We start from the raw sequence: 26,375 nt of genomic DNA on the forward strand, positions 1-26,375 counted from the left end.
TTGAAATGGTTGTTCCAAACATCATCTGGAAATCAAACCACAGATCCTTTGTCAGCGCAGACTGACTCACACTTCTGTCTCCCCTTTCCCCTTCTTTTTAAGAAATGGAAAACAGAAATAGCATTAATGTTTTTTTAAGAATTCAGGGATTTAATGATGGTATGATTTTCTCATGTCTGTCTAATACTTCACAGTTTTCCTGTGTATAAATTCATGAAGATTTCTTATGAAATCCTCTCCAACTTGACTTTTAATGATTGGTTTGGTTTCCTCACGTGCCGTAATCGGCATTCTCAATGCGATATTTAAGAAATAACAACAGAATAGCAGCTTTGTTGTGTAAGTTGAGCTTAAAAGCATGCAGTTTTCCTGGAGGTTAGTACAGCATCACAATTAATTTCAGCTCATTGTTCAGCTTTCCAATTATCTTCTACTTCAGTAGATGTTCACTATAAGCTAAAGAGCCTGATATTCCTGCAGGAGTTTACCAGAAGCCACAAAAAAAAAGAAAAGAAAACCAATAATACCGAAGCTTAAATTAATATGACGATTGCAGCTTCACCAAATGAGTTATAAAATTGCTCTGATCCTGCTGCATCCCGATAAGTACTTCTTATATTTGCTGCACAAAGCACGACAATGATCGGCTGCACGTCATAAGCATTATTTTCCAAACTTGTTCAAACAGTCATTCTCAGTCTCTGAAGGTGACTTTATGTGAAGCAGCATTACTCCACCTGGAGAGTCATTTTGTTTATCAGGCTTTCTTTTTGAAATTATTACCTGCGTTATGGAAATAATTTGAATAAACTCAGTCATGTATAACAAACTCTCATTGTTCCAGGCTTTGCACCGTCATTTTAACAATAATAATAATGGCCTTGGGTGCTTTTTTTTCCCAGAAACATTTCGAATTCAGTCGCTTTAACATCATTCAAAATCGTCTGTTCGGTGTCACGAGGTGCAAACATTAACACAGTTGCAAAATCTCATTATCTCAAGCGCCATGTTGAAATTATTCACAAAGCATCAGATTAAAATAAAAAAAGTGGTTAATGATCCTGATGTTTTAGCAGATTTCATTAGAATTGGGTTTTGATGGGGGCGTACAGTGAGATATAGTATGGCATTAAATAATGCCATTGTCATTTAGAGGTTTGCGATGCCTAATTGCTGGTTTTGATTTTCCAGGCTGTAGCGTGTTGAGGTGTGTTTAGGCGAACAGTTACATTTAGGTAGATAAAAGCACGATATAGATTCAGCTTATTCTTTGATTATATGCTTCCCAGGTGCTTCATTTAAACTAAAATGTCAATAATATTAGATAAATGTATGAAGCAGTGGTTAACACTCTCATCTCATGCCAAGATTTCCCCCATTTCATTCCAGGCTCTTACACCTCAATGTGTGAATTTTGCTTAAGGACTTGAATATTTGTTGTGCATTTCAAAGATGATTGACATGTTTAAAAAAACAAAAAAACATGTTGAGGATGAAGCTACCAGGCAAGAAGTGAAGGAGGAGGTTAGGGAGGATGGTGGATGCAGTGGGGAACGACATGCAGCTGGGCAGTGTGAGGAAAGAAAATACAGAAGACAGACTCTTCTGGTTCTTCTGCTGTTTTCCTGTTAAAGGAAAACAGCAGAAGAATCAGAAGAGTCTTGAACGGTGTGTTAAGGCATCACATATACAGCTGTGAACTGGTATAGTTTAATCATTCATTGATATACATTCAAGCCTTTTGTCAAAGCAGAAAAATCCATCATTTCCACTTTAAATAACAAATATGTCATCTCACATTTGGAACAGTGTTTTTTTCCCTGCAGCAGGAAGCGGAATGCACCCAAAACAGGTGTTTCCACGCAGGTGTGGTTTTTGACTTAATGAAGTAAATCAAACTAACTGCTTTATTAAACAATCAATTATCCCATCATTCCCTCCCGTATGCCATCACGGTCATCGCACCACAATCGGCCCGTGTCCAAATTCTCGACTTGACTCCCAATAATTTAAATGAGCGCATCCATCTCTGGGATGAAGGGAAGAAACGATGAGCTGAAGAGAGAGAGAGATGATGGATGTGTGTACAGAGGCGGCAGTGATGAACTCCTAGATGAATGGGATGAATGGGTTGATTGATGAATAGAAGAGGGGTTAACTCTTCATGAAAGGTGGGAATCCTGGATCAGTTGAATGGAATATTCCCTCTGCTCATCAGCTGACAGATGTCCTAACCTTTATTCTCTTTCAGTGTCGCAGCTCAATATTTATTTATTTTTTTTGAATATTCATTTAAAAAAAATGCATTTCACTGAACATCAGGCCACTTTGAAAGTGATTTTGAAAATCACGCTATGCTGAGCTGCCAAAAATATCAGCTAGAATCTGCAAAACAGGCTAATAAATAAATCTAACCTTTTCGTTTTAAAGTTTTATAAGTCCATCATCTATCCATTTTCTGACCCGCCTGTCCTCTTCAGCATGGTGGGGTGCTGGAGTGAATCCCAGCTTTATATGGGTGAGGGCAGGGTCCACCCTGGACAGTCTGTCAGTCTGTCGCCGGGTCAACACAAACAAACAACCACTCACAGTCACACCTAGGGGCAATATAGAGTCACCAATTAACCTGACATGCATGTCTTTGGACTGTGACAGGAAGCAAGAGTGTCCGAAGGGAACCAATGCAAGAGTGTTCACCACTGTGCCTCCATGTAGCCCCGCCTTATTAGTCACTCTCTGAAATATGTGAAATTTGGAAATATTAACCCCTTTACTTTTTTAACTGGTGTCTACTGTACAGCAGGACATCAGGTCAGCTTAAACATATGGCTTGAAAAACACATTATAGAATGAAATCTATATATATGTGTGTGTGTGTGTGTGCGTGTTTTGTTTTGTTTTGTTTTGTTTTTGTTTAACATGAATCAGATGGAAGGATGAATCAGACCTGAGACCAAACACATGGAAGTTTATTCTACATACTGTATATATTTATTCTATAATGGGAAGGGGGAAAAAAACCATCTCAGTCATTGGTTCGGACATTTTTTAAAAAGGATTTTCTTCACATCAGCTTTTGTTAGCTTATAACAGGAAAAGATGATGCACAAAACACCAACACCGACACACACAATCGTTGACCCTGAGAATTACACACACAAAAAAAAAATATACCGTCATTTAAATATATCATGAAAATGGAGGCAAAAACATCCAGAATAACAGAACATTTCTACAGCGCGCACACAAAAAACAGACATTTTCCCTAAATTGAAGCAGAAGTTTACTTTTAGCTTTTATTTGTTGTTTGAGTTTTGCAGTCACCTAAATATCAGGGTAACAGTGACAATGCTGAAATGACTCTGCTCCAACAGCTGCGCTGCATTCTTCTTCTTCTTCTTTTTCGTCTTAGTGTTTGGATGGTTGAATCTCGGAGATTGAATAGAATATGAGCGGTTATCTCTTTATTGATGAAGTGAGTCACCATCTCTATTTTCGAGTTGAATTTTTTTGCTCTTTTCTGCACTTTCCCATTCTACCTTTCTCTCTCTTACACACACACACACACACACATACACACGTGTGCTTGCAGACATATCATGTCCCTTGCTTCTTCCCTCTCGGTCTGTGTATCACCTCAGTGGATATAATAGTCATGCAGACAGTTAATGTCAGACCACCAATTACACAGTCAGTCACTTTTTATACTCTTCCTCTGTCTTGATCTCTGCCTTACACACACACACACACACACACACACACACACACACACACACACACACACACACACACACACACACACACACACACACACACACACACACACACACACACACACACAGACAACAGTGTCAGGCACTTTGCTTTATCCGTCAAGTCAACAAGTGCTACAGTGTGTTACAAGAAGATTTTTTGTTCTACACAGCAGCACACACATTGTTTCAAAGGAGATATTCACCCCTTCGTACATGGTACTCTTATGTTGGCCCTTTGAAAAAGACCTGCTTCATTTCACGCTTCTGTCATTATCTTTACATTTCTACCTTCTCTGTCTCTCTCTGTGTCTCTCTTGCTCTGTATCACGCTATAGTTCTTCTACCCCTCCTGTGCTCTCAATTTCTCTTTTTCTCTAATACCATTATTGGGACCATCAGCCAGAGTGGTGGCATTCACTGGCCCTGATCCTCCCAGACACAGACACACACACACACACACACACACACACACACACACACACACACACACACACACACACACACACACATACATACACACACACATTGCATCTTTCTGGGCAGGTTGCCCGCTGCATGCTAAGCTAATGAGATTGGCAAAGTGCCACATTACCAATATCAGCAGCAACCTTCCCTCCATTCTCTCTCAAATGCACGTGAAACGACACACGCACACACGCAAACACACACACACACACGTGCACACAGATTCATGCTCTGAAACACTGAATCAGACAGACTCAGAGACACTAACATACATGGATGAAGGCACAGGAAGGGAAACTCAACCACGTGCACAAAGTTATGCCCAAAAAGACATTTCTGCTGTTAAATACAAACCAGTGGAGGAAAACACTGCTGACAATTGAGAAACTAAAACAGCACTCTTTTTTTAATTATCAGTAGTCAACAGAGTACCTCTCATTCTGTAGTTTTTTAATTGATGTCCATAAATGCTGACATTTGATATGTTCTTGAGAGCAGCTTTAAAGTAGAAAATATGTATTAAAGCTAAAGCACCTTTCAGGATTTTATGAAAGTGAAGTGTAATGGCATTGTGTTCTGAAAAATTCACATTTTTGACCAAGGCTGAGAGCAGCAGGGCCAGTGTTGGAAGCGTCCCTCCACAGACCACCCCAAAAGTGGGTAGCAATCACTCTGCATTTGCTTCATTGTGCGTGAACGCACAAACATTAAGTTTTCATGATGCGGTGGTCCGGAGAGTATAAATTGTTAATACTGAATGATACACTTGTTACGGATACAAAGTGCGACTTGACTGTTAACAAAAAAAAAAAAAAACAGTGATTTTAAGGGGGACTAAAACAACAGTGTAGTAGTGTTTTTGTGTTTGTTGATTTGCTTTCTTAATCTTTTAAGGACCAGTGTGAGTTAAGCTCACAGGAGGCATGAACTTTAGAAGAGGGCTCAAAGATGAGGCAGCGAAATGCTTAACTTGGCCTCCCGACAAACAAATCCACACTGGTCGGCGGCATAAATAAGAGCAAAAGTAGTTATTGGTTCGGTTTATAGAACAGTGTCCCCTAATGTCTTTGAAAAACCTGCCGGGTTTGCCAAATTGTTAAAGTTTCACCGTCCAGTCTGCCAACATTTTGTCAGCTTTTTGTCTTGCAGTGAAATTCTGCAGATGAAAGACCGCGGTTCTAAATTGAAGTGAAAAGCTCCAGAACGCAAGGTTGGATTAAAATATCCAATGCAATCTCAAAACCAATTAATAATGTAAAAAGTTCTCTATTGGGTTTGTTCCATTAAACGTTAGACAGAATCACACTTAAAGAGTTTGTTCATTGGCATTAAATGGAGCCTCTTTGCCGGACCAACAATACTTCCGGTCTGGCTGTTTCTTCAAGTCATTCATCATTTAGGTCATGAAATAAATGTTTAACAGGGATCCTGGACAGGAAAAGAGCAGACAATTTTCAATCGTTGCTGAAAATCTCGCTGAAAATGCCTCGACATTTAAAATTTGCATCACTTCATTTTAAGGGAGCGATGTGCGAGCTGTTTCATGGAAATATTTAATTGCCTCAGCACATTTATGGACTTGAATGAAGGACGGATAACAGTCACACACTACATATGAGTAGATACTTAAAATTACTGAACAGGTACAGTGCTTACCAATCCCTTTTCTAATCAGGATTAATTACTTTGTTTGAATTGCTGTTGAAGCAATTGGCATCAAAATGTAACAGACTGTGACTTTTGACAGTAAAGGGGTGGTGTTTTGTTTTGTTTTTGTTTTTTTCCTTACCTGAGCATTGCAACACAACAAGACATGTGCAATCAGTGTGCTGCCCACATATTCCATTTCAGGAAAAGAAAATACAAAGTGGAGTGATAGGAGTGTGAGAATATAGTAGCAGGAGACAGAGCAGCACATCTATACCACTATCTGAGCTGCATAGATGTTCTCCGTACTCGCCTTTTTATCCATCATCTTCTTTTGATCCTCCTTCACAATACTCTTTTTAGTATCCCTCGCATTTTATTTTCCTTATCTTTTTTTCATTTTCTCAACTGATTCGATTGTTTCCCTCATTTTCTATCTACCCCATTTACGTCTTGCGCCTCTTTATTTATTTATTTATTTATTTATTTTTCCTTGTGCCACTTAAGTAGCTTAACCCTGTGCCTGTTGCTACGGTTACCACACAGAGAGGACAGTACGGAGGTAAAAATGAGAAGGAAACAAGGTTGAGGAGTGAGCAGCGGCGAATTTAACAAAGTCAGGAAGACTGCGTGTTTGTGTGTGGAAATAAAAGACAAAGGAGGAGACACTGAGCTGATGTTACAGTGCGGGCTCATTGTTTCTGTAAAGACTAAAAAGTCATGACAGTTTTTGTAGCAACTGTTCAAACTTCCCTTTTTTTTAAAGAGACGAGTCATCAAGTTCAGATACAAAAGAGACACTTCAAACCACTGCACTCAGTGAACCTTGACATTTTCATTTATTTTCACTGCCTATCACCCTTCAGAAATGTTAGTTTTTGATTAAGTGTGGCAACCACAATTACTAATAAATTTAACAGGTGTAAAAATACATTTAGAGCAGCAATTTGTAGCGAACATTAACATCCAGTGTAAGCCTGGTCGCTGTCCAAGGTGCTGAATTGGTTACGGGCACATTCTTCACAACCCTTTCCTTTTTCTCATTTAATTTTTTGGTCATTCGATGATTAAAATGTCTCAAAACCAAGAAACAAAAATAAATACCACGTGTCAGTTCAACAAGGCAATCGTCACCTTTAGAAATTGCTTGTTTTTAGTAGTCAGGCACAATTTAATCAACTTATTTAAAGGAGGTGAAACCAGCATGCTTCAGATTTTTTTTTTCTAATCAATTATCTACATTAAGTATTTAATGTATTTATTTATTTTGGTGGAAAATGTGTTTCAGTCTTTGCTCTACTTATAGAACTGTAGGTGTAAGTCATCCCACGGTTTGTGTAAAAATTGTTTTTCAAGTGTTGTATTGCTTCTTTAAATGAGCTGAATTCATATTTCGTAGGATTAATTACCTGACATGTTTGTCAGCTTCCTCCAGCAACATGTTCAGCAGAAAGGTGTCACATTCCATTTTCATTTTAATTGATCATGTGCAAAACACATGGAGAATAAAAGTGCAATTTATTTGCATTGTATTTTGCTGGGATCTTTGTGACTCAAGCCTTAAAGGTCTACTTTTTGTAAAGTTCACTGCCTAACTCACTTGACTATGTTAGTAAATCTCTTTGAATTAAACTACCTAATAATAACGGCAACAGTTATTTCAGCGCTCATGCATCTGCTGTTCCAATGATACATATGTGATGAACTCAACTTTCAATCAGTTTGTTTTGTTCTTCTCACTCCATCCATGTCCACACTGGAGGGTCTCCTGTAAGAATGTGATTCCCCGCTACAAACCATTAATGTGAAAAATGTCTTGGAGTTTTTCAAGAACTTTTCCAAAGTTTGAGGTTCCCAAGGGGTTCCCTGAGCTGTTCAGAGTGATAGTATTTTGTCACTTTGCATGCCAGAAAATGATTTACAGATTTCCATTCAAGGCGGTCCACAAATATGTACTTATGCCTCCAGGATCGCAGTCAAGATGGTCATTCTTTATGTTTGACTCCTGGCTGGGAAGAAAAATATTCTGCTTTCTTCTGCTTCTTTGGTGTTTTCATACCTGAAATCAAGACAGCATGAAATTATTTAATGAAGGCTCACAGTGCTAGCAGGACACTCAAACTGGCATATTTATTTGTGTTTCAGTCAATCTAGGAGGTGCTAAAATGTTTTAATTGGGTTTCTTTCCAAAATGGCGATCCTGCCAAAGTTACTTTCATAGATTTGGAAACCTTTCGTGTTCTTTTTAAGCCTTTCAGATCTTTGCCAGGTGCTAGCAAAAGCACCAAATATAATTTCTGCGAAAAGAAAGGAATAGATTACGGGAAGCAGTAGTGTGGAATAATTACACTTTTCAGTTGCCAGAAAAGATCTCTCAGAAATAGACCCAAATATGAGAAGATAATCGAAGTGTCTGCCCCAAAATATGCACAGCTAAAGCAAAGCTGAGGATTACAGAAAATATTTTCCCTTTATGTCTGAAAGAAAGTGAGAGTGTGACTGAGAATGAGAGAGAGAACTGGAGGAGTCAATATCCAACTACATGTCTGAGTTACGGCAGCCGCCTGGCCTGCTGAACCGTCCTTGAGCGAGACACTCTATCCCTGCTCAGTATGACTGACTTTCCAGTCCTTATGCAACAACATGCTACAGTTAAAGCTGTGAATGCCTGTTCTCTCTCCTACAAAGTAATGAAAAAGTCATTGGACAAAGGCTGCTGATGGATTATGACTGGCATGCTGCTTTGTCACTGCAGAAGCCATTGTTAGTCAGGCACTAAATATGCCTTTTTTGTATAACTACCAAGCTACCCTTCGGAGTTCGTTCTTCCAGATTGACACTTGTTTGTCTAAAAAATAAAGCTCAGCTTTGCTTTGTTGATGTTAGAACTTTTTTTTTTTTTTTTAATCTAGTGTGCCTGAGTCATTCCCACAATAAATTAGAGTTCATGAACTGAATGGAGACGTCAGTGAGGTGGTTCCCCTTAATCACAACTCTCCTGGGTTTGAAAGCATTTTTTTATCATGCATATATGTATCAAGAAATATTACACACACTGCACACTGCCACAAAATGTATATATAGGCTGCCACATATGTGCAAATGAGGGACTGTTTTGAATATTTCTCTGGTCTTATTTGGCTCAGTCTACCTTTCATTTCACTATTTCTGATTGCCTGTTAAAAGGAGCAAAAAAAAAAAAACAAAAAAAAAAAACACCTTCCTTTGACAAAATGACCTTTTTGTTATCTAATATCAATCAAATGTGAACCTTACATGATTTACAGGTCCAGTTACACCTGCCTTTTCTGTGGTTTTGTGCTGCCTCATTTTAATGTGTGTATTTAAAGTCTTTTCTCGAGCCGAAGTGCAGAGACGCAGACTGTGGAGACGTCACCCACAGACAACTACCTCCTGGAGCCACAGACAGTAAATAATGAAACAACTCCTAGGACACGGTGACAGCACCAGTGCTGATTTTACTTGCATATTGGAAGCAGTCACAGCTGCAAGCCCTACAGTTAGGAACTGTACGACTTATTCAGTTGTTGTATTTCCATGGAATATTTCTGAAAGCTCACTAAAGAGCCAATTACCTAGTCAGTGAAAATGGACCAAACCTAGAGAAATGTTGCCCGTTTTGATGTGACATTGTTTTTCACAGCAAAACAATTGAAGTAGAAATAAGTTTCAAGGCATAGACTAATCATAAGTGGAAGATTGTGAACTTTATGGTGTGAATTTCCAGACTAGTAACAGAAAAAAGGAAAAAAAAAAAGTGAAGATGAACTGTGCACAGTGGAAAGTGACACACACTCTCTCCTGCCCCCCCTTTCCATACATGATAGTCACATATGAAGGTATCTTACTGCGCCTGCAGATGTGTTTAATGGCAGTTATGAGTCACCTGCTGGCTGAGATTATGTGGAGCCCTGTGGGTTTGATGGACGGTATTGCTGGGAAAAAAAGTCCATACAGTACGTGCTCAGCAAGTATAGCAGGCGGGCCGTGTCCTGCGAGCGCCACGGCTCCACCGATAAACACGAGACCGGTTTCACCTTCAGCACTCTTTATCTCCCGGCTCATCTCACCGTTAGAATTACATTTTGTGTGCGTGTGTGATTAAATAATGCATGTTCTTTAATTTCAGAATGAATGAATCTTCAGAAATATGGCTGAAGAGTTGGTTCGGAGAAACTGTCGCTTTTAAAATCACTGTGATTAAACCACAGCAAGTATGACTGGAGAGAACTCAGTACTCTCAATGAACTACTATAACTTAATGAAGATAATCTTTATTTGATGTTCGACTTGGTGATATGAAGGAGGACAAATATCAGAGTTCCACCCACCCCCCACATGGATTTTCATGTGAGCTGTCTTTGTAGAAAGGTTCCTGCCATTTTAATTTTTAACAGTCTTACATAATTTAGGTCATATTTCAACATTAGAAAGTTCAAAGCTCTGGAGAAATGGGTTTTAAAGTGTGAGGGAATAGTGCTAAATCCTGACTGGTTTGTTCTCGTCCTCACTGAGGGCTGCCCAGCGTCGGAGGTCTGCTTAAACTTATAGCACGCAGTTGGAAATAATAGCTGGAAATAATAGCTGGAAATACAAACTTTGCTCTTGTTGTTCCGAACAAGAAAAGTGTAAACAAGTTCTGGGTCACCTGTGGCATTGACTTCAGACCTGGTTTTAGCTCATCAATAATGCAATCCATATTATTTTCCTCAAGGTAGCAATACACCAGTACGACTTCCTGACCTTATCTCATTACCCGAAGACCAGGACAACCTCGACAGTAAAGATCGAACTTTTGTTTTGTGCTCCCATCTAGTTAGTTCAGTTTGAGCAGTTAAAAAAAAAAAAAAACAACCCTCAAAGCTGTGTCATTTTCTTTTCTCCAGAAAATCTATGTCACGTATACATGCTGTGTGCTTACGTCTGGTTTTTGTAGACGCATCAGTGAATCTAAATGCAAAATTATTCACTCAGAGTATTTCTTGAAGATGTAATATTTGGTTTTTTAGTCTTTAAACCAACTCAGAAAGAAATAGTTTACTATTTTGTTGTTATAATTGAATTACCTTAAGTTTAAATCGGGAACTATGGGTTTCAGTTACTCCCCGAATGCTACAGTAATGTTGTCAAAAGCTACTTTTGACCATCATCAGGCTTAAATTGTACTTTATTATTGAGTATGCCATAGAATATACTGAATACTTCATGACAAAATACTCTGATTAAATAGTAACAGAAAAGAAAATGATCACTTGTATATGGATTGTTGTTTGTGTGAAGGGCAGAGAAAATAACCAAACATTTAGTATTTGCTTCAGTGTTAACATTGTGGGCGACAGTAGCTCAGTTGGTAGAGCAGGTCGTCTTATAACCGGAAGGTTGGCGGTTCGATCCCCGCTCCCGCAGGCGTAAAACTGTCGTTGTGTCCTTGGGCAAGACACTTCACCCACCTTGCCCAGTATGAAAGTTGTGAGAGTGAATGGTTGGTGGTGGTCGGAGGGGCCGATGGCGCAGATTGGCAGCCTCGCTTCTGTCAGTCTGCCCCAGGGCAGCTGTGGCTACAGCAGTAGCTTACCACCACCCAGTATGGTGTGAATGAATGTAAAGCGTCTTTGAGTGTCCTGAAAAGCGCTATATAAAAAAACCAATGCATTATTGTATTATATTTACACAGAAAAAAGTCAAGACTGCCTTCAGGGCTGCTTTACTTGTCTTGAGTTGTTCACTCTGCCATCCATTCTCCCGAGTGTCACTTATTTTTATCTGACTGTTTCACAAGATTAGTACTTTAAGCAGAACATTGCTGGTTTAATAGTTTAATTAGATTATTGTTGTGCCCACAATAACTGCTGTAATGTTCATATAAGTCTGCGTGTCAGGGTTGCCAAGTTTGGTAACTGAAGTGTTTCACTGATCCGTCCTGGCAGAGAGAGGAGCTGCACTGTTACTAATCTGGCAACTCTGGAAATGTCAACCAAGGAGTGTGTGTGTGTATGTGTGTGTGTGTGTGTGAGGGTAATAGTCAATGAGTGAGTAAGCACAAAGACCAGCTGGATTCTACATGATCCGTGGGGCAGAGCTCTGCCTCTGCGTTCAAGCTGACTGAGTATCTTGAATCGCATGACTGAGAGCACAAGGTTAGAAAATTGTTTTCCGGACCTCTGGGGCTAATCCGACATGATTCGTCTTCATAAATAGATCTCAAAGTAAAGGGAGACAAACTGGACGACTCCATCTTGTACTATTAGATTCGCAATCAGAAATTCTCAACCGGAGGGAACGCCTTGAACTCGGGCTTACTTTTGGGACACCTGGTCGGAGTTCCGTTATCAAAAACCCCAAAAACCTGTCTTTTCCTTCAACGGAGCGGCAAACCTGACTGAAGCAGTTTAAACTGGATATGAAAGCCTTTGCTTGTGTTTTTTTTTTACCATTGAGCATTTAGTTAAGTGTTCACATGCGTCAGGCTGTGCTGGTGGGTTTAATCAGTTCACGTGAATACAGCCGATTTCCCCCTCAGTAAATAAGATTTTAACTAAAATTAATGGAGAAGCTGAGACTGTCGCTTAGAGCAACACTGCTCTGCAGCGCGCCGGCCCCGACCCTGTGCCCTTGTACTGTTTCTGATTCCTCACAACAACTTTCTGAGTTCTCAACTTGGTTTATATCAAAGCTTTGTTTTGCTCCCTTTCTCCGCGCTCGGCAGTTTGACGGGAAGTGTTCACTGAATATTCATGCGAGGGAGTCCTTGCTCTGATTTGTGATGTGCTTTCGCTGTCCAGAATTTACTGCCTGAAGGAACTGAAACAAGTTTAAACAATGTATGTCTCTTCTCTTCCTTTGTGAAGGCAGTTGTCCCATTAAGGTGAGGAAAAAAATGCAGAATTACCTCAGTTTGATATGGACATCAGTGAAATTAATGTCTACATGAATATACTGGGATAATTAAATAAAGTAAATTATTGTTGTATGATTGTTATTAATGTGTGTGTGTGCATGTGTGTGTGAGATAAAGAGATGGTTTATGTGTCTTAATGTCTTAATGGAGGATGTAAACTATCCAAGTGAGAACACTCAGAATGCTCACATATTATAATAGCCTTGGTGATAAAAAGAGCTTTAAGGTCAGCGCTCCGGCTTCAGGGTTTCAAGTCCTTGTGAAATTAGTGCCTTATTTTTAATCTCTAAGTACCTTTTCTGTATTTACTGCAGGATCCACTTTAAAGCCATAAACAACAAACAAATCATGCACATTTACAATTGAAAAAATATAGTCTTTGTGAGTGTGTGTGTGTGTGTGTGTGTGTGTGTGTGTGTGTGTGTTTCTCAGTATATATGCTTATATTTTCTTGGAGGAATGGAGCATGTGAAGCTTCAGACATTTCATTTTTGTGCATGATGGGATCTCAAATATCTAAATAAGGATGTATATTTGCATCCTTTGATGCAATCCTTTGAATCCTTCAAATTCATCTTTTGAATTAGGTTCTAGTTTGACCATCACACAGACATTGTTAAAGAAGAAAAAAAGAAAGAAAAAAGAAATGTTCCGACATCCACAGTACAAAGAAAAAGAACACGATAGCCTCGTGCTTTGATAGCTCTATATGCGTGTTTACCATGACATCCATTTCCACTGCTGGCCCACTTTGCTCTGAAATTTAAGGAGCTGCACGGACTGTAGTTTATATCATAAATCTATAATCTGCTATTCCAGAAGTGCGCATAAAACAATCTCATCACTTGTTGGGAAATTGTACCCTCTGCCACTGAAGCTCCAAATGACCCACCGTCCCTGATGGATATATCTGTAACCCTAGCGTTCATTCAGCCGTGTGTTGTTGGTGCCTGTATGTTTTGAGCAGAACATGAACACAGTTTAGAAAATGTTTCCCCCCCCTATGGAATTGAATTCTATCCATGTATCTCATTTGTTCAGATGCAGCAGACAGCAATAGGTTCCGTGGTTATCAGGCTACCAGAATGGCTTTGGTTATATTCTACCTCAAAGATATGGGGTGTGAATGGTTTTATATTTTACATATGTATGTCATATGACCCTTGAAGCACACTGGTTTCGATATTAACTTTTTTATTTAATCATGTCAGCCTCATCTGTGAAATATGTGTTACTTTTTGAACATCATGAAATGCAGCAGTCTTCTCCAACTTCGCCAAGCAGAAGGAATTTTCCTAACACAATCTTGAAGTGCGTTGTGTCGTATTGGAGAAAATCATATTCCATTGTGTTGCACTGTCTCATCACATACTGTAACATACATAATGCAGCGCTTTGTATCGCACAGTATTGCAAATAGTTTTATATAAATGAAAGGCTTCCTGAAAACTGACCCAACAGCTGTGATGTAGGGTGCTCTGGAACAGTATGCAGAGAAAAAGTTGTGCGGCTTCAGCAGAGGATGGGCGCAGCGGCCAGCACACAGGCGGAGATTATCCTTATTGATCCGTAGCTCGTCTGGGCTGATCAATTCAAAGCAGGCCAAATTGCATGACAGCAGCATGGAGGTAAATGGTCGTATGGGATCTTTTCTCAAACACATGTTTTTATTGATTTATTTATTTATTAGTCCCTTATTAGTCCTCCAGAGGGGGGATTTCTTTAACCGATTGATCCATCGGTAGGCAGCCATTAAAGCGACTAAAGGTTTGGTTTACTTCCAGCTGCAGAATGTGAGATCGTCTGTCAGCTGGGTTTCCGATTGGCTGAAGCGTTTCTCCAAAATGTTTATAATTGACTGCCTCCAGTAAAGTTTCAAGCAAAACTCTTCTCAGCCACTATATGCTTGACAGAAGTAGGACTGCATAGTTTTATCTGCTTGTCGGGAAGTGCACACAATGTCCCCTCTTTTCTTTTTTTAGGAATACAATCGAAATCCGAGAGTTATTCCCATTATTGCATATGCAGTGTGCTGATTCAGCTGTGGCCCCTTGTCTAATACCACATGTTGATATATGTCAGATAGTGGTAGGATATGAAAAAAAAAAGAAGAAGAAGAAGAAAAGGAATGGTCACAAAACCAAAATAAATAAACAGAATTGGTGAAGCCAGTTTTTTTATGTGTTTGCAATTTCTGCAAGGACATAAACTGCAGGAAAAAGGACCTCCCAGTGACACATCCTTCATCATCTTTGAAGTCAGAGAGAGAGCGTAAAGAAGAAAAATGGCTCGCCGAAGAAGTAGAAAGAAGAAAGAGGGGAAAAGTGAGAAGGAGTGAGTGCGAACACCGGGGGAAATACAACAATGGTCAGGGCAGGAAGGAGGGGGTTGAAAGAATATGCAGGGTGAAGCAGTATACATGGATCGGATTAGTGGCCCAGCACAGCATCTGGATGAATGTGTTTCTACGGCAACAGACTTAAAGCCACTTATCTTTAAGGAAGAGGTGCGTGAGCGAGGCATATATGTACTGTTAGTGTGTGTTGGTGCGTAGGACCTCATTAGTGGAGAGTACAGATGATGACACTCAGCAGACACAAATCAATAACAAGCCCCTAAGACAGCAGCCATCTCCTCATTTCTCTCTGTCTCATTAGTCCGTTTTTCTCTGTAGAAAGCATCAATCAGTATGGATATTATATAAGGCGCCACGTATGCTTTCTATATGTCTGCATATCTCCATAAACATGGAGTGTTGTTCAGCATGTGAAATGACTGGGTGTGTTTTTATTGCTGTTTCCCTTCTTTCGTGATTTTGAAGTGGACTGTTGTTTTCTGCTAATATCAAAATTAACAAAACAAACTAAAAGCAGCAAAAAACCAGCAAAACTAAGTATCTTTTTGCTCTATCTCAATCCCAATCCCTCAATAGTTAGAAACGCACCCCTGATTTATACGTATCCAGAAAAATGGCCTGTGCTAAGCATTCTTCCTCTGCTCTCAGTGACCCACTTTTTGAGAAAGCAACATTTTTTTTTTTTTTTTTTACGTGATTTATTAGTGTAAGTGAGTGCTTACTTATTCTCATGGCTTCCTATTCTCACTGTTTACTGCTTCTCCACCAGTCCTGCACACTGCTGTGCTCGTGCAATGCCAGGGGTCTTCTCAGTTGTACATTTAATGGTCGGCCTTTAAAGTAAACATGCTGCAGAAAAAACGAAGAAGAGAAAAACAAATATTACAGGTTTTTATTGTAATTTTGCAGTCGAGGTCCATCAGAGCAGTAGAATAGAGTAGACTAGAATAGAATGGGTGTTATTGCAGCAGTCCTGCCGTCACCTTGTGTATGAATTGATGCACATCGAGTGTCATAGACTCGTGTGTGACATTTCTCTTTGATTGATTGATTGCATTTAATTGATTCCATATTAACAGTATAATATGAGCCTGATTTTTACCAATGACTGCAAAACTGGCTGTTTTACTGACTGTTATCATGCAAAAACCTCAGATTTTTGCAGATTAGCTGTAATAATAAGCATTAATAGCTGTATTCACACTAATTAAATTAGGATTTGAGTAGGACTTGTAACTTGTGTTTTCACTAATGTCATCATTTCTTATTGCTTCAAATTGGTTTTCAAAGTAAAGTGGAATACGTGGGAGAAGCAATTATAGTGTAAATGTCACAAAGTACAAAAACTAAGTAAAACCAGGTCGGGTCGCAGTGTCTCTGAATGTTTTGAAGAAACTGTTAAAGCTCGAGTCAACTGAGGATATGTGTTCTGACTTTGAAGGGCTAATCACATTTAAAATGAAAAAGCATTGAGGTGAAATGGCACCGAGGTGAAAGTAACAATGAATTGAGATGGCGTGGTATTATTTATAGCACTTACATATAATTTTCAGGGAGGGCGTAAAAAGCCCATCAGAATTTTAAAAGGCCTCAACGGTAAATCTGTGTTTCTTCAACGCGCCCACACCACGGCATACTGATGTTTCCATTCAATTTGAATACATTTGTTCTCAGCGGAAAACTCATTTGTCCTGTTTGGAGTCCGATGAAGAGATTAGTTTTTGTTGAGTTAACTGAGGGAGGGAAGACTGGGTGATTGTTGCAGATACTGCAGACTATTTTGGACACAGTCCTCACGGCTTTCTGCATTGCTCATGCTGCATTTTCTTCGCTTTCCAGTATAAACAGTGTGACGTACAGTAGCCAGCTAAACTGCGTGCAGTCAAGCTGGTTTGAAGCTTCACAGCAGTGATATACTGTAACTGGGGGGTGCAAATGCCACAAGATTACACAGGTCCGTAACATTTATTTTGTTTGAAGAATTAAACTCCCAACTCCCCCCCAACAAGGCCCGGTGCTAAATTCTGATCCATAGTCTCATCTTCCTTTTGTCAAGCAGAGTGATCCGCGGTTCACCTCCACTGACCTGATACTCCACCAACACCTGGGCCTTCGCTTAACTCACATCTCGCCCAATAATTTCCACCCTCAGCATAACTCCAGACAACAAAAGCCTCATGGGAAAACAGATTTTGTCAACTCGGAATGGGCTGGCGAGCAAGCAATTCAAAGACAGCATTGTAGCAAACATCCAGAGACTAATGGAAAGGCTGACCTTGATGGCCAAATCATGCTTTGGTTTCTTTCATTTTCCAGCTCGTGTTCAGTGTGTGTTGTGTTGGATAAATGCAGGCAGCAGAGGGTTTTATTTCATTGATGCAATCATTTCCCCCATGAATGGAGCCTGCATAGTAAGTGGTCATTATAATAAAAGTCCAAAAGTAGCCAAATAAAATTGAAAAACAATCATGTGATATTTATTTATTCATGAAATCATACATGATCAAATCTGAACAATATGATTCAAACGGTTTGAGTTGCTCAGATGTTTTCACTTGTGCGGAAAGCGTCTATTTCTCTCTATTAGCTTCACATTTCCAAATAATGTTTGCCAGTAATAAAGTCTAAATGGTGATTTCTGTATGAATGCACTGTTTATCTCCGGTGGTTGTTGCTCCTGTGCTGGCACTAAAAAAGCTCTTGTTTGGACATTTTAATTAAATCCTCATACGTCAATTTGTGTTCAAAGACAAGCTGGGAAAATGAAAATGCCGGGTTTAATATCTCTCATTTAAAATCAATGCATGCTGCATTGTGTAATAAATGAAGTTGTGACAAATCCTCTGTATTGGATGCTTTATTAAAGCTGAGTTGTAATCATGATTGCAGGGTATTGTGAATCCATTAGGAATTTCCTGAACAACTGCGGAGTGTCAGAAAAATTAGACTTTCACTGTTTTGATCGTCATTGCAGGTGAGCTTTTAACATCTAAACTAAACACACTCACAGCGCCGCTGCGACGACACCGCATCCAGCCGGGTGCTGAATTTTTGGAGCAGTTTTTGAGACTTTCAGGTTGGATGCCAGCGATTTTTTGCAGTCTCTGATTAATGGAGGCTGATTTCGTCTCAGCGGTGGCGTGTTATTTGAGGAGGCTCTGCCTCCCGCGGTGGATTCATTGAGTGTTGGTAGCGGCGTGGCGTGTGTCTGTCGGCAGCTTTCACCTTGTAATCCCCACTCTGTCTCGCAGCAACAGTCGCCTTTCCATTCTCATATTTTCTCAGTCATTCCTACTTGTTTACTGTTTTGTTTTCCCTATTTCTCCCAGTTTTTCTCTCTTCATAACTCCATCCCATCTCCTCCTCCTGCGTCTGACTGACAGTGTTATAAATTGATTTTCAGCCCGGTGTGTTCCCTGTGTCTCTCTCCAGGCATTTCCCTGATTTAGCCTCCGCCACTCCAGGGTATAGTCTCGACCGCAGGCCGACTGTCAGTCAGTGGCAGCGCGGAGCAGTCTAATTCTTGGCTGACAAGCGTTCCTGACAGCAGGAACCAATGGGACGTTTCAAACATGCTTACTCTCTCTCTCTCTCCTTGTCTCTCTCTATTGCATTTTTTTCCCATTTGCTATCTTTCCTCCTCCTCCCATTCCCTCCTGTCTGCCACTCCACTCCTCTTTCGGTCATCCCTTCGTGCTTTTGGGCTGTCTACCTTTCCGTCACTCTGCCGAACCTCCCTGGCATTTCGATTGTCCATGTTTTTTTTTTTCCTTCTTGTAATCCAACACTGCTTGAAGAAAAGTGAACAGATACATCATGAACATCTCATTCAAATCAACTAACATCTCCATCATGCACACACACACGGATGCACTAATACACACATATCTCTCTCTCTTTCTCTCTCTCTCCCTCTCTCTCTTTTTTTTTTTTTTTTTACTTTTTTACAGCCTTGTAGCTTCACTGGCCTTGTGCTCTGAATACTGACCGGATTTTTTTCGCCGGTCTGCAACAATTTGATTGGTCAGTTTGCTCCATCGGGACGGCCATTCTTTAATCATAAATGAGAGTCTGTGAGATTAGACGGAGTAGCCCTTTAAACGAATCTGATATCACTGAGATCCCGGGAGAGATGGGGAGAGAGCCAGAGACAGAGAGCGAGGATCAAGATGAAAAGAAAGACAGACAAATAGAAAAGTGGAGCCTCAGTGAGCCGGGCAGATGGAAAATAATTTAGAGCATATTTTTCTCGGTGATCGACTTGTTTAATACATGGCCCTGCTGAGGATAGGATGAATATATTATATGTCAGGGTATGTGCACACAGACACAGATTTGTCTCATGTGGACACATCGCTGCCCCCACATGTGAGAAATGTGGATACCTTGCAACATTGAAGGAGCGCCGCTTGTCCCATATAAATGAAGAATGGGGTACTTCCGCAGTTTCTTCATGTAGCAGCTATCATCATGTGAATTGCTGTATTGATTCCAGGGTTCCCTTCATAAAATATAGAACTTAATAACTGATTTCACCCACTTCTATCTTCTAAGCCCGTTTTGTCCATCATCCAAACGGACATTCACAACTGCAGAATTGCATTGTTTTGGACTGTGAGAGAAAATGGGAACTCCAAAAAGGAAAACTACACATGCACAGGAAGAACAGGCAAACTTCAGTTAGTTAGGAAGGCAACAGTGCTGACCACAGCCCTGCAGCCCTCTGTAGGTAACTAAGCTAATCTGTAAAGTATAATTATCTGGAAATATATTGTAGTGACAGACAGTTTGCGCTTCATTAAACTATTACTGTGAATGTTTTAATGAATGTTTTAATCCCTGTGTCAGCTTTGGTAATCCTTCATTGAACAAGCACCACACAGGCTGCCTGCATTTTATTTGTTGTTTTGGCCATAAAAGACTCAAAAATCATGTTGTGAGTGATTACCTTTGGCCCTTTTTCCAGAGGGTTAGGATTATGGTTATCGAGTTCACAAGTCCATATTCATGTAATGCACTGGAAGATAAGTTGTAGACTATGAGTCTTTTTTCTAAAATTGTCATAGAAAAGACACCAAGCTGAAGTTCACGATCCCTTGAGTCAAAGATACGGTAACAATGAGATCTGTACCAGACTATAAAAACTTTGGCCTGTAACAATTTATACATTTACACCTGGCTCTATCAGAAATTGTATGATCAGGACCTCTGCAATCCACTTGTTAAACTTGATTTTTTGTTGTTTTTTGTTTGTTTTTTGTTTCGCAGACCTTCACAGCTGACACATTGCTTTGAGGAAAGAGATCAAACTTATATGGAGGACCTGGGTTCATTAAATCCACTCAATTCACGAAGCAGATTTTCTTCTTTGTCTTCAAGCTTCTTTTATCCGGGGAAGGTTTTGCTGAGCACGCATGCTCTTTTCCAACTAAACCCTATTCCTCATTAGCACCAGCGCATATATTCACACCTGGGAGCTGCCCACACCGACCACAAATCTTTTACTGTTTGCCAATTAGCATCCCTATTTAAGTCTACGGGGGGAATGCCTCGTTCTAAATGAATTCCCACCCAAAATTTTAGTGATCTAAACACACCAGCTGAGGGGTTGGATCTGGAGAGTTGGCAGTTTTGGTTGTTTGTTGGAGTCGTAGGTAGTGGTCAGATTTAAAGTCTGGATTTTCTCAAGAACTGTTTTAATTCCCATTTATATTTTTGTATTTTTTTCACTGTCTTCTTTATTATTTCACAATTTATTTATTTTTTTATCAACTTTTTGCCCTGTTATTAGTCAGAAAGCTGGGCTTTTTGCATGTTTGGTTGAAAACTAACAGGCGGATATGCCCCACTACTGGATTTCATTTACGTGGTTAAGTGGCGAGGTTCAGGGTGGAAAAGACGCTCGTGCTCGGACAAGTCTGAGTGTGCAAGAGACTAAAACGGGGCGAGGTGAGGAGGCTAAGAACTGTGAACAAAGCAAATGGGAGGCTGAGTGAAAGGTTTAAATGTTAGAGCAGCCAATAAGCTGGGTGAATAATGCATGGATATGTGGGCATCTATTGGAATCTGCTGGCATTTGTATATATGCACGCTTCTCTGCCTGTTGGTCTGTGTGTGTGTGTGTGTGTGTGTGAGCGTGCGTGTGTGTGTGTGGAGGAGCTGAGGAGCTGTCAGTTTCGGTCTGCTAGTCAGCATAATTAGAAGTCTCTCTTTTACCCCTGTCTCCTTCTCATTTTTTTTTTCCTCACCTCCTCCCCTCTGTCTCCCTCCTTCTCTCTCCTCCCTCTGCTGCCTGGTCCCTCTGAGCGATGACTTTTAGATCATCCTCTCATTCTCACACAATGATGTATGAGTGGAAATCGGTTCTTTTCCCTGCTTGTTCTGTTTTCCATCTTTGTCCCTCCGCCCCTGTCTCACTCTTGACTCACCCTGCTCTGATATCAACTCTTCAGATTAATGGAGTTGCTTCATTTGTACATCCTCGCATCTTCAAGTAGAGATAATGTGCTGTCGGCTTGCTAGCTTTGCGCCATTTCATGTTTTCATCACACACACAAAAAAAAGAATGACATGAAGAAGTTATCACTGCAAATTCTGAAACTTTCTGATCTGTTCCAAAATACCGTTTGTTTTCTTGCTGTGCAGTGTTCTTTCATGTCAATTCACTTAAGTGTCTTTAGATATAGGCAGACAGGGCAGCCAGTGGCATGTTTGCTTTAACAAAAAGTGTGTGTGTTTATGTGTGCATGCTGGTGTCCCCCTGCTTGTCCCTGCCGGTCCCTCAGCCTCTCATCTCTGATTGGTTGTGAAGGGACAGAGATACCAGCCTTTAATTGCAGCCCAGACTGCCATTGGTCATTATATCCGTCACAGTGATGGCCTTAAAGTGGCCCGGGTTAGTGAGGGTTAGGCTAACTCTCACAGGCACACAGCAGCACGCGCACTCACACACACAGACGCACACACACGCCGTTTTTCTGGTTGGGGTTCTGTCTTGGATAATTGGTTGGAGAAGCGTTCAGCGGGATCACCCTGCTGTCCCTGTGGCCCCGCGCCTGCCACGGTAAATAACAAGGCTCATAAACATGAAAGGCATGGGGGATGATCATTCTGATTTGAGCTTCGGACTCCGAGGAGATCAATTAAGGCCTCGAAGTTCAGATGCTTAAAAACATACAGTAAGAGCAATTTCCAGTTAAACTGTTCCACTTCAAGTGAAAATAATGTACTGAAGACATAATGCAGCAGCAACAGAAACTCCTGAAAAGTTCATTTACTTATCATTTTTGCATTTTTAGAATCCCGCTCTTGCCTTTTTAAAATTGAGGTGTTGAATATAAGTTCATGGTTTGAGGTGAGAATGCAGGCATAGTGGCTATTCATTTGGGAATGTTAAAGGGGAAAAAATACCAAGAGACATGAATGCATTGAAATTTGTAACAACCCTCTGCTAGAAGACCTGGGATCAAGCACTTATTACCACAAGTTATTTCTCTGCTGTAATGTCCTTGAGCAGAGTGACGTTAAATCCCTACAAGCTGGAAGGGTTTCTCCTCGCTAAGCTTACTCTGCAGCCCGACTCCCCTGTGGTGGGAGAAGAAGCTGAGAGTTTCTCCATCGGGGATCGATAGAGCGTTGCAAAGAAAAAGAAAAAAAAAAACCTCTGGACCGACTTCACTCCTGGACACTCTGAGGTTTTCATCTAGCACCTGTGGTGTGTTTGATTTAAAAAAACAAAAAAAAAAGGAGAAATCATTGAGATCAAGGGAGGAAGATAATGATCCTGATGTGAACTGTAAAGTCTGAGGAGATCAATTACATTTACATTTTACAATTTAGGCATTTTGCAGACACTGTAACCTGCTGGAGAGATTAGAGATTTCATGAGTTCACTTTTCATTCATCAGTGCAAACATCCTCTAAAAGAAGTTGTAAAGAATGACTCAAATTCTACACATTCAGTGCTCTCTGACTGCCATCCTTGATTCTTGTTATTATAGTGGGATTCCCACACTGGTGCTGTTTCCTTTGCTGCTACCTCCTTGCTTTACGTCCTCCTCCTACCAGCCTGCTATCATAAATGCAACGCCATAATAAGGACTTCCGCCGTACCTCATTAAGATGGAGTGGTTTTTATCTTTTCCCTCCCCAAATACATTATGATCTGTCTTTGATGCTGCGTGACGTGAGCAAGAGTCTGCTCTCTCTTGTCGTCTGTCATTTTCTGTTTGACTTGCCGAAGCGAGTGTAGATACACATCTCCTGAAACGAAGCAATCACCGAGCTTTTTTTATTTTTAGTCATAAACTGCCGGGTCATGTTCAAAGGCATTGTTGAAACTGACGTCCGCCGACCTTTCGCTGTGCATCCTGACATGTCAGTAATTGATTAGCAGAAACACAGAGGAGGCGAGCTTTTGATCTCGTGGAGGCGCGTTGGGTTGGATCTGGCGGAACGCTCGGGTTTCTTATTGATTTCACCTTTTAAGTCTGCTGGAAGTGTCGCTCGGTGGCGACAGAGGTTCCAGTTGGTCAGGGGACCGAGGTTTAAGCGCCCCACGCCGGCTGTGAATACCAGCTCGCGGTGAACCTGCCCTCTTGCCCCCGCTGTGCGGGAAGCAATGAAAACACGTTCCCTGCACCATTACAAATGACAAACTCATATACGAAGTTATGTTACTGAAAGTTTTGACTGCAGCCAAGGCTAAAATTCTCCGTTAATATGTGGCCTACTTGGTATAGACCACTGAAATTGGAGAATTGTTGTGTTTTTGGAAACTTGTGTTAAGGAGCGCTGTACAGGATAAAAATGAGAGATATGCAGCAGTTAATCTATGTGCATGATTTTATGTAATTGCAGGGCCTGAATGCAATGCAGTGTTTGTACAAACCAAAGCTGAGCCACAACTTGTGGTGGCCATACACTGATGAGATTGTAATTTGTATCCACAGCAAAATAAACAAATGTTGCAGATATACTGTCCACAAATATTCAATCAATCCACATGATTTATTAATAAAATGTAAGATTGTCCGTGGAAACCTGTGTGAATGTAATAGCTTCAGTGTTGAAATGCGTGCACGTGGTTCCCAAAATGTTGGCGGTGGTGAGTCTTGCCTTTGATCACAGTTGTACTGAGGAACACTGCAATGATCTACAATACAGGTGCACAACTATATTTCTCTGCTTTCTGAGTGATCTAGGGTTTTATGGCTGTGAGAAGTATGGATGCAACAGAATTGGAATACATGAAGGAGACTGTCAGATTTTTATACTGCGGTTCAGAGAATTGCCTTGAGCGAGTTCTGAGCGTTTGCTTCAGACCCACACATGACATCCAGAAATAAAACAATGATAAAATGTTGGACATGATATGATTCAAGTCAACAGTTTGCAGCATTTAAAATATATTAGGAAAGTGACTTCTGAATCACCTGTAAATAGATCTTGAGCATAATTTCCATTTTTATCTCCTCTGTCACGACTGAAGTTGAACATCATTTCTCTCCCCCTTTGGAAGCACTGAAGTGCCACAGTTTAATCATTTTTGTCTCTTTCCTCTCTCAGGTTTCATCTACACTTGTGGGGGCACACTCAAAGGTCGAAACGGCAGTATAGAGTCGCCGGGCTTTCCCTACGGCTACCCCAACGGGGCAAACTGCACCTGGGTTATCGTCGGAGAGGAAGGAAGCAGAATCCAGCTCATCTTCTTGTCATTCGCCATCGAAGAAGAATACGACTTCCTCTCCCTGTACGATGGACACCCACATCCCGCCAACTTCAGGACCAGGTACCGTCAATGCTTTCATCATTTTAGTAGTCATCCTTCTCACATTTTCACATGTTAAGCCGTCAGAGCAGCGGTGAAATCTTTCAACTGTAATGATACATTTATCCCCACATGAGGTCACAGTCATGCAGTCAAAACAAACTCAGACATTATATAAACTTTATATAGTCAATTTGTAACTCTTAATTATTTCATTACTGCTCTCTGTTTTTGCTAATCACTTATACTGCGCTCTAATAAGCTAATAACATCACGAAATGTGAGGAAATTAGCTCTGAAGTCAAGGGGAACTCGGCAGACATCCTGCCTGCCAACATCAAGGAATTGATTTTGCTGTGACTGCATGTTCTCAAAACCCTGAAATATTTTATTAGATAAACATTACAAATACGAACATTACGGGGATGGTTTTTGCTCGATTCTCTCAGGTAATGCTGCTGCACAGCAAATGACCTTGTGCAGAAACGGGGTGCTGTCCTGCCGGAGCGCACAAATTGCTGAGGCTCAATCACAGCCAGCGTGTTTTCCTTTAAGTTATTGAATCACTTTATTGAACCGCTCCAAAAACGAAACACAATACCCAGAAAGAAACTCATCTGAGATAAGCTATTAAACTCTCCCTGCCTTATGATTTTATCAGGCAATCAATAGAGCCTAATAGCGTCTGTCTGTGACTCCATTCAGATTCGACATGTTCTTTTAACCTGACGATTAAAACTTTATTAAGTTATTCAATTAGCTGTGAAATGTGAGAGGGCTTGCCTCTTGAAATGTTTGATTTTTACATACAAAACACCGTGGAAGAATATTTTGACAGATTTCTTTTTTTTTTTTTTTTTTTTTTTTTTTTTTTTGCACTCGTGGGTCCACCAAAAGCATCCCTGTCATTTTTCTACATGCTCTTTATCTCAACGGCAGTTCAGTTCTCACCGAGGCGGCCCGTTGCAATTACGGCTTTTACTATTCAAAGCATGACGCGCTCCATAACATTTACAACTGCTGAACCACAACAGCTCCTGTCTGTCAGTCAATGAAATTGCAATGCTTTGCTGAGAAGGGGGCAAACATTTAAAGGAAAACGTTCTCCATTTCCATGGAGATCAGACAGTTCAGCCAGCTCAGTGTGTGTGTGTGTGTGTGTGTGTGTGTGTGTGTGTGTGTGTGTGTGTGTGTGTGTGTGTGTGTGTGTGTGTGTGTGTGTGTGTGTGTGTGTGTGTGTGTGTGTGTGTGTGTGTGTGTGTGTGTTAGCTATGGTAACAGCGGCGTCACCGCGCTCAGTCACACTCTCCCCCGACACCGGGGTGATCAGCAAAATGTGCTTGACGCTCAAATAATTATCCCCTGATCACATGTCACTCCATGCGTAAGTGACAGATATTCACAAGTGACACTGGATGTGATACAAATAGAGAAGATCTAACCTAAAACAGAGCAAAGCTCCAT

The 26,375-nt window shown here is 40.6% G+C and overlaps 1 protein-coding gene across 2 annotated transcripts in view; it reads left to right on the forward strand.

Annotated features, from left to right (window-relative positions):
- Nucleotides 1-26,375, forward strand: part of csmd3b (CUB and Sushi multiple domains 3b) — a 337,669-nt gene that overhangs the window by 51,289 nt on the left and 260,005 nt on the right. The window contains exons 3-4 of one of the 2 annotated variants that reach the window (XM_030120514.1): nucleotides 24,202-24,227; nucleotides 24,710-24,932. In XM_030120514.1, coding sequence (XP_029976374.1) covers nucleotides 24,202-24,227; nucleotides 24,710-24,932 — 249 coding nt within the window. Of the gene's footprint in view, nucleotides 1-5,409; nucleotides 5,431-24,201; nucleotides 24,228-24,709; nucleotides 24,933-26,375 lie in introns of both variants that reach the window. The other variant, XM_030120513.1, reaches the window with a different exon arrangement.

The sequence above is a fragment of the Salarias fasciatus genome, chromosome 22, assembly GCF_902148845.1.
Source record: "Salarias fasciatus chromosome 22, fSalaFa1.1, whole genome shotgun sequence".
In the NCBI taxonomy this organism is placed as follows: Eukaryota; Metazoa; Chordata; class Actinopteri; order Blenniiformes; family Blenniidae; genus Salarias; species Salarias fasciatus.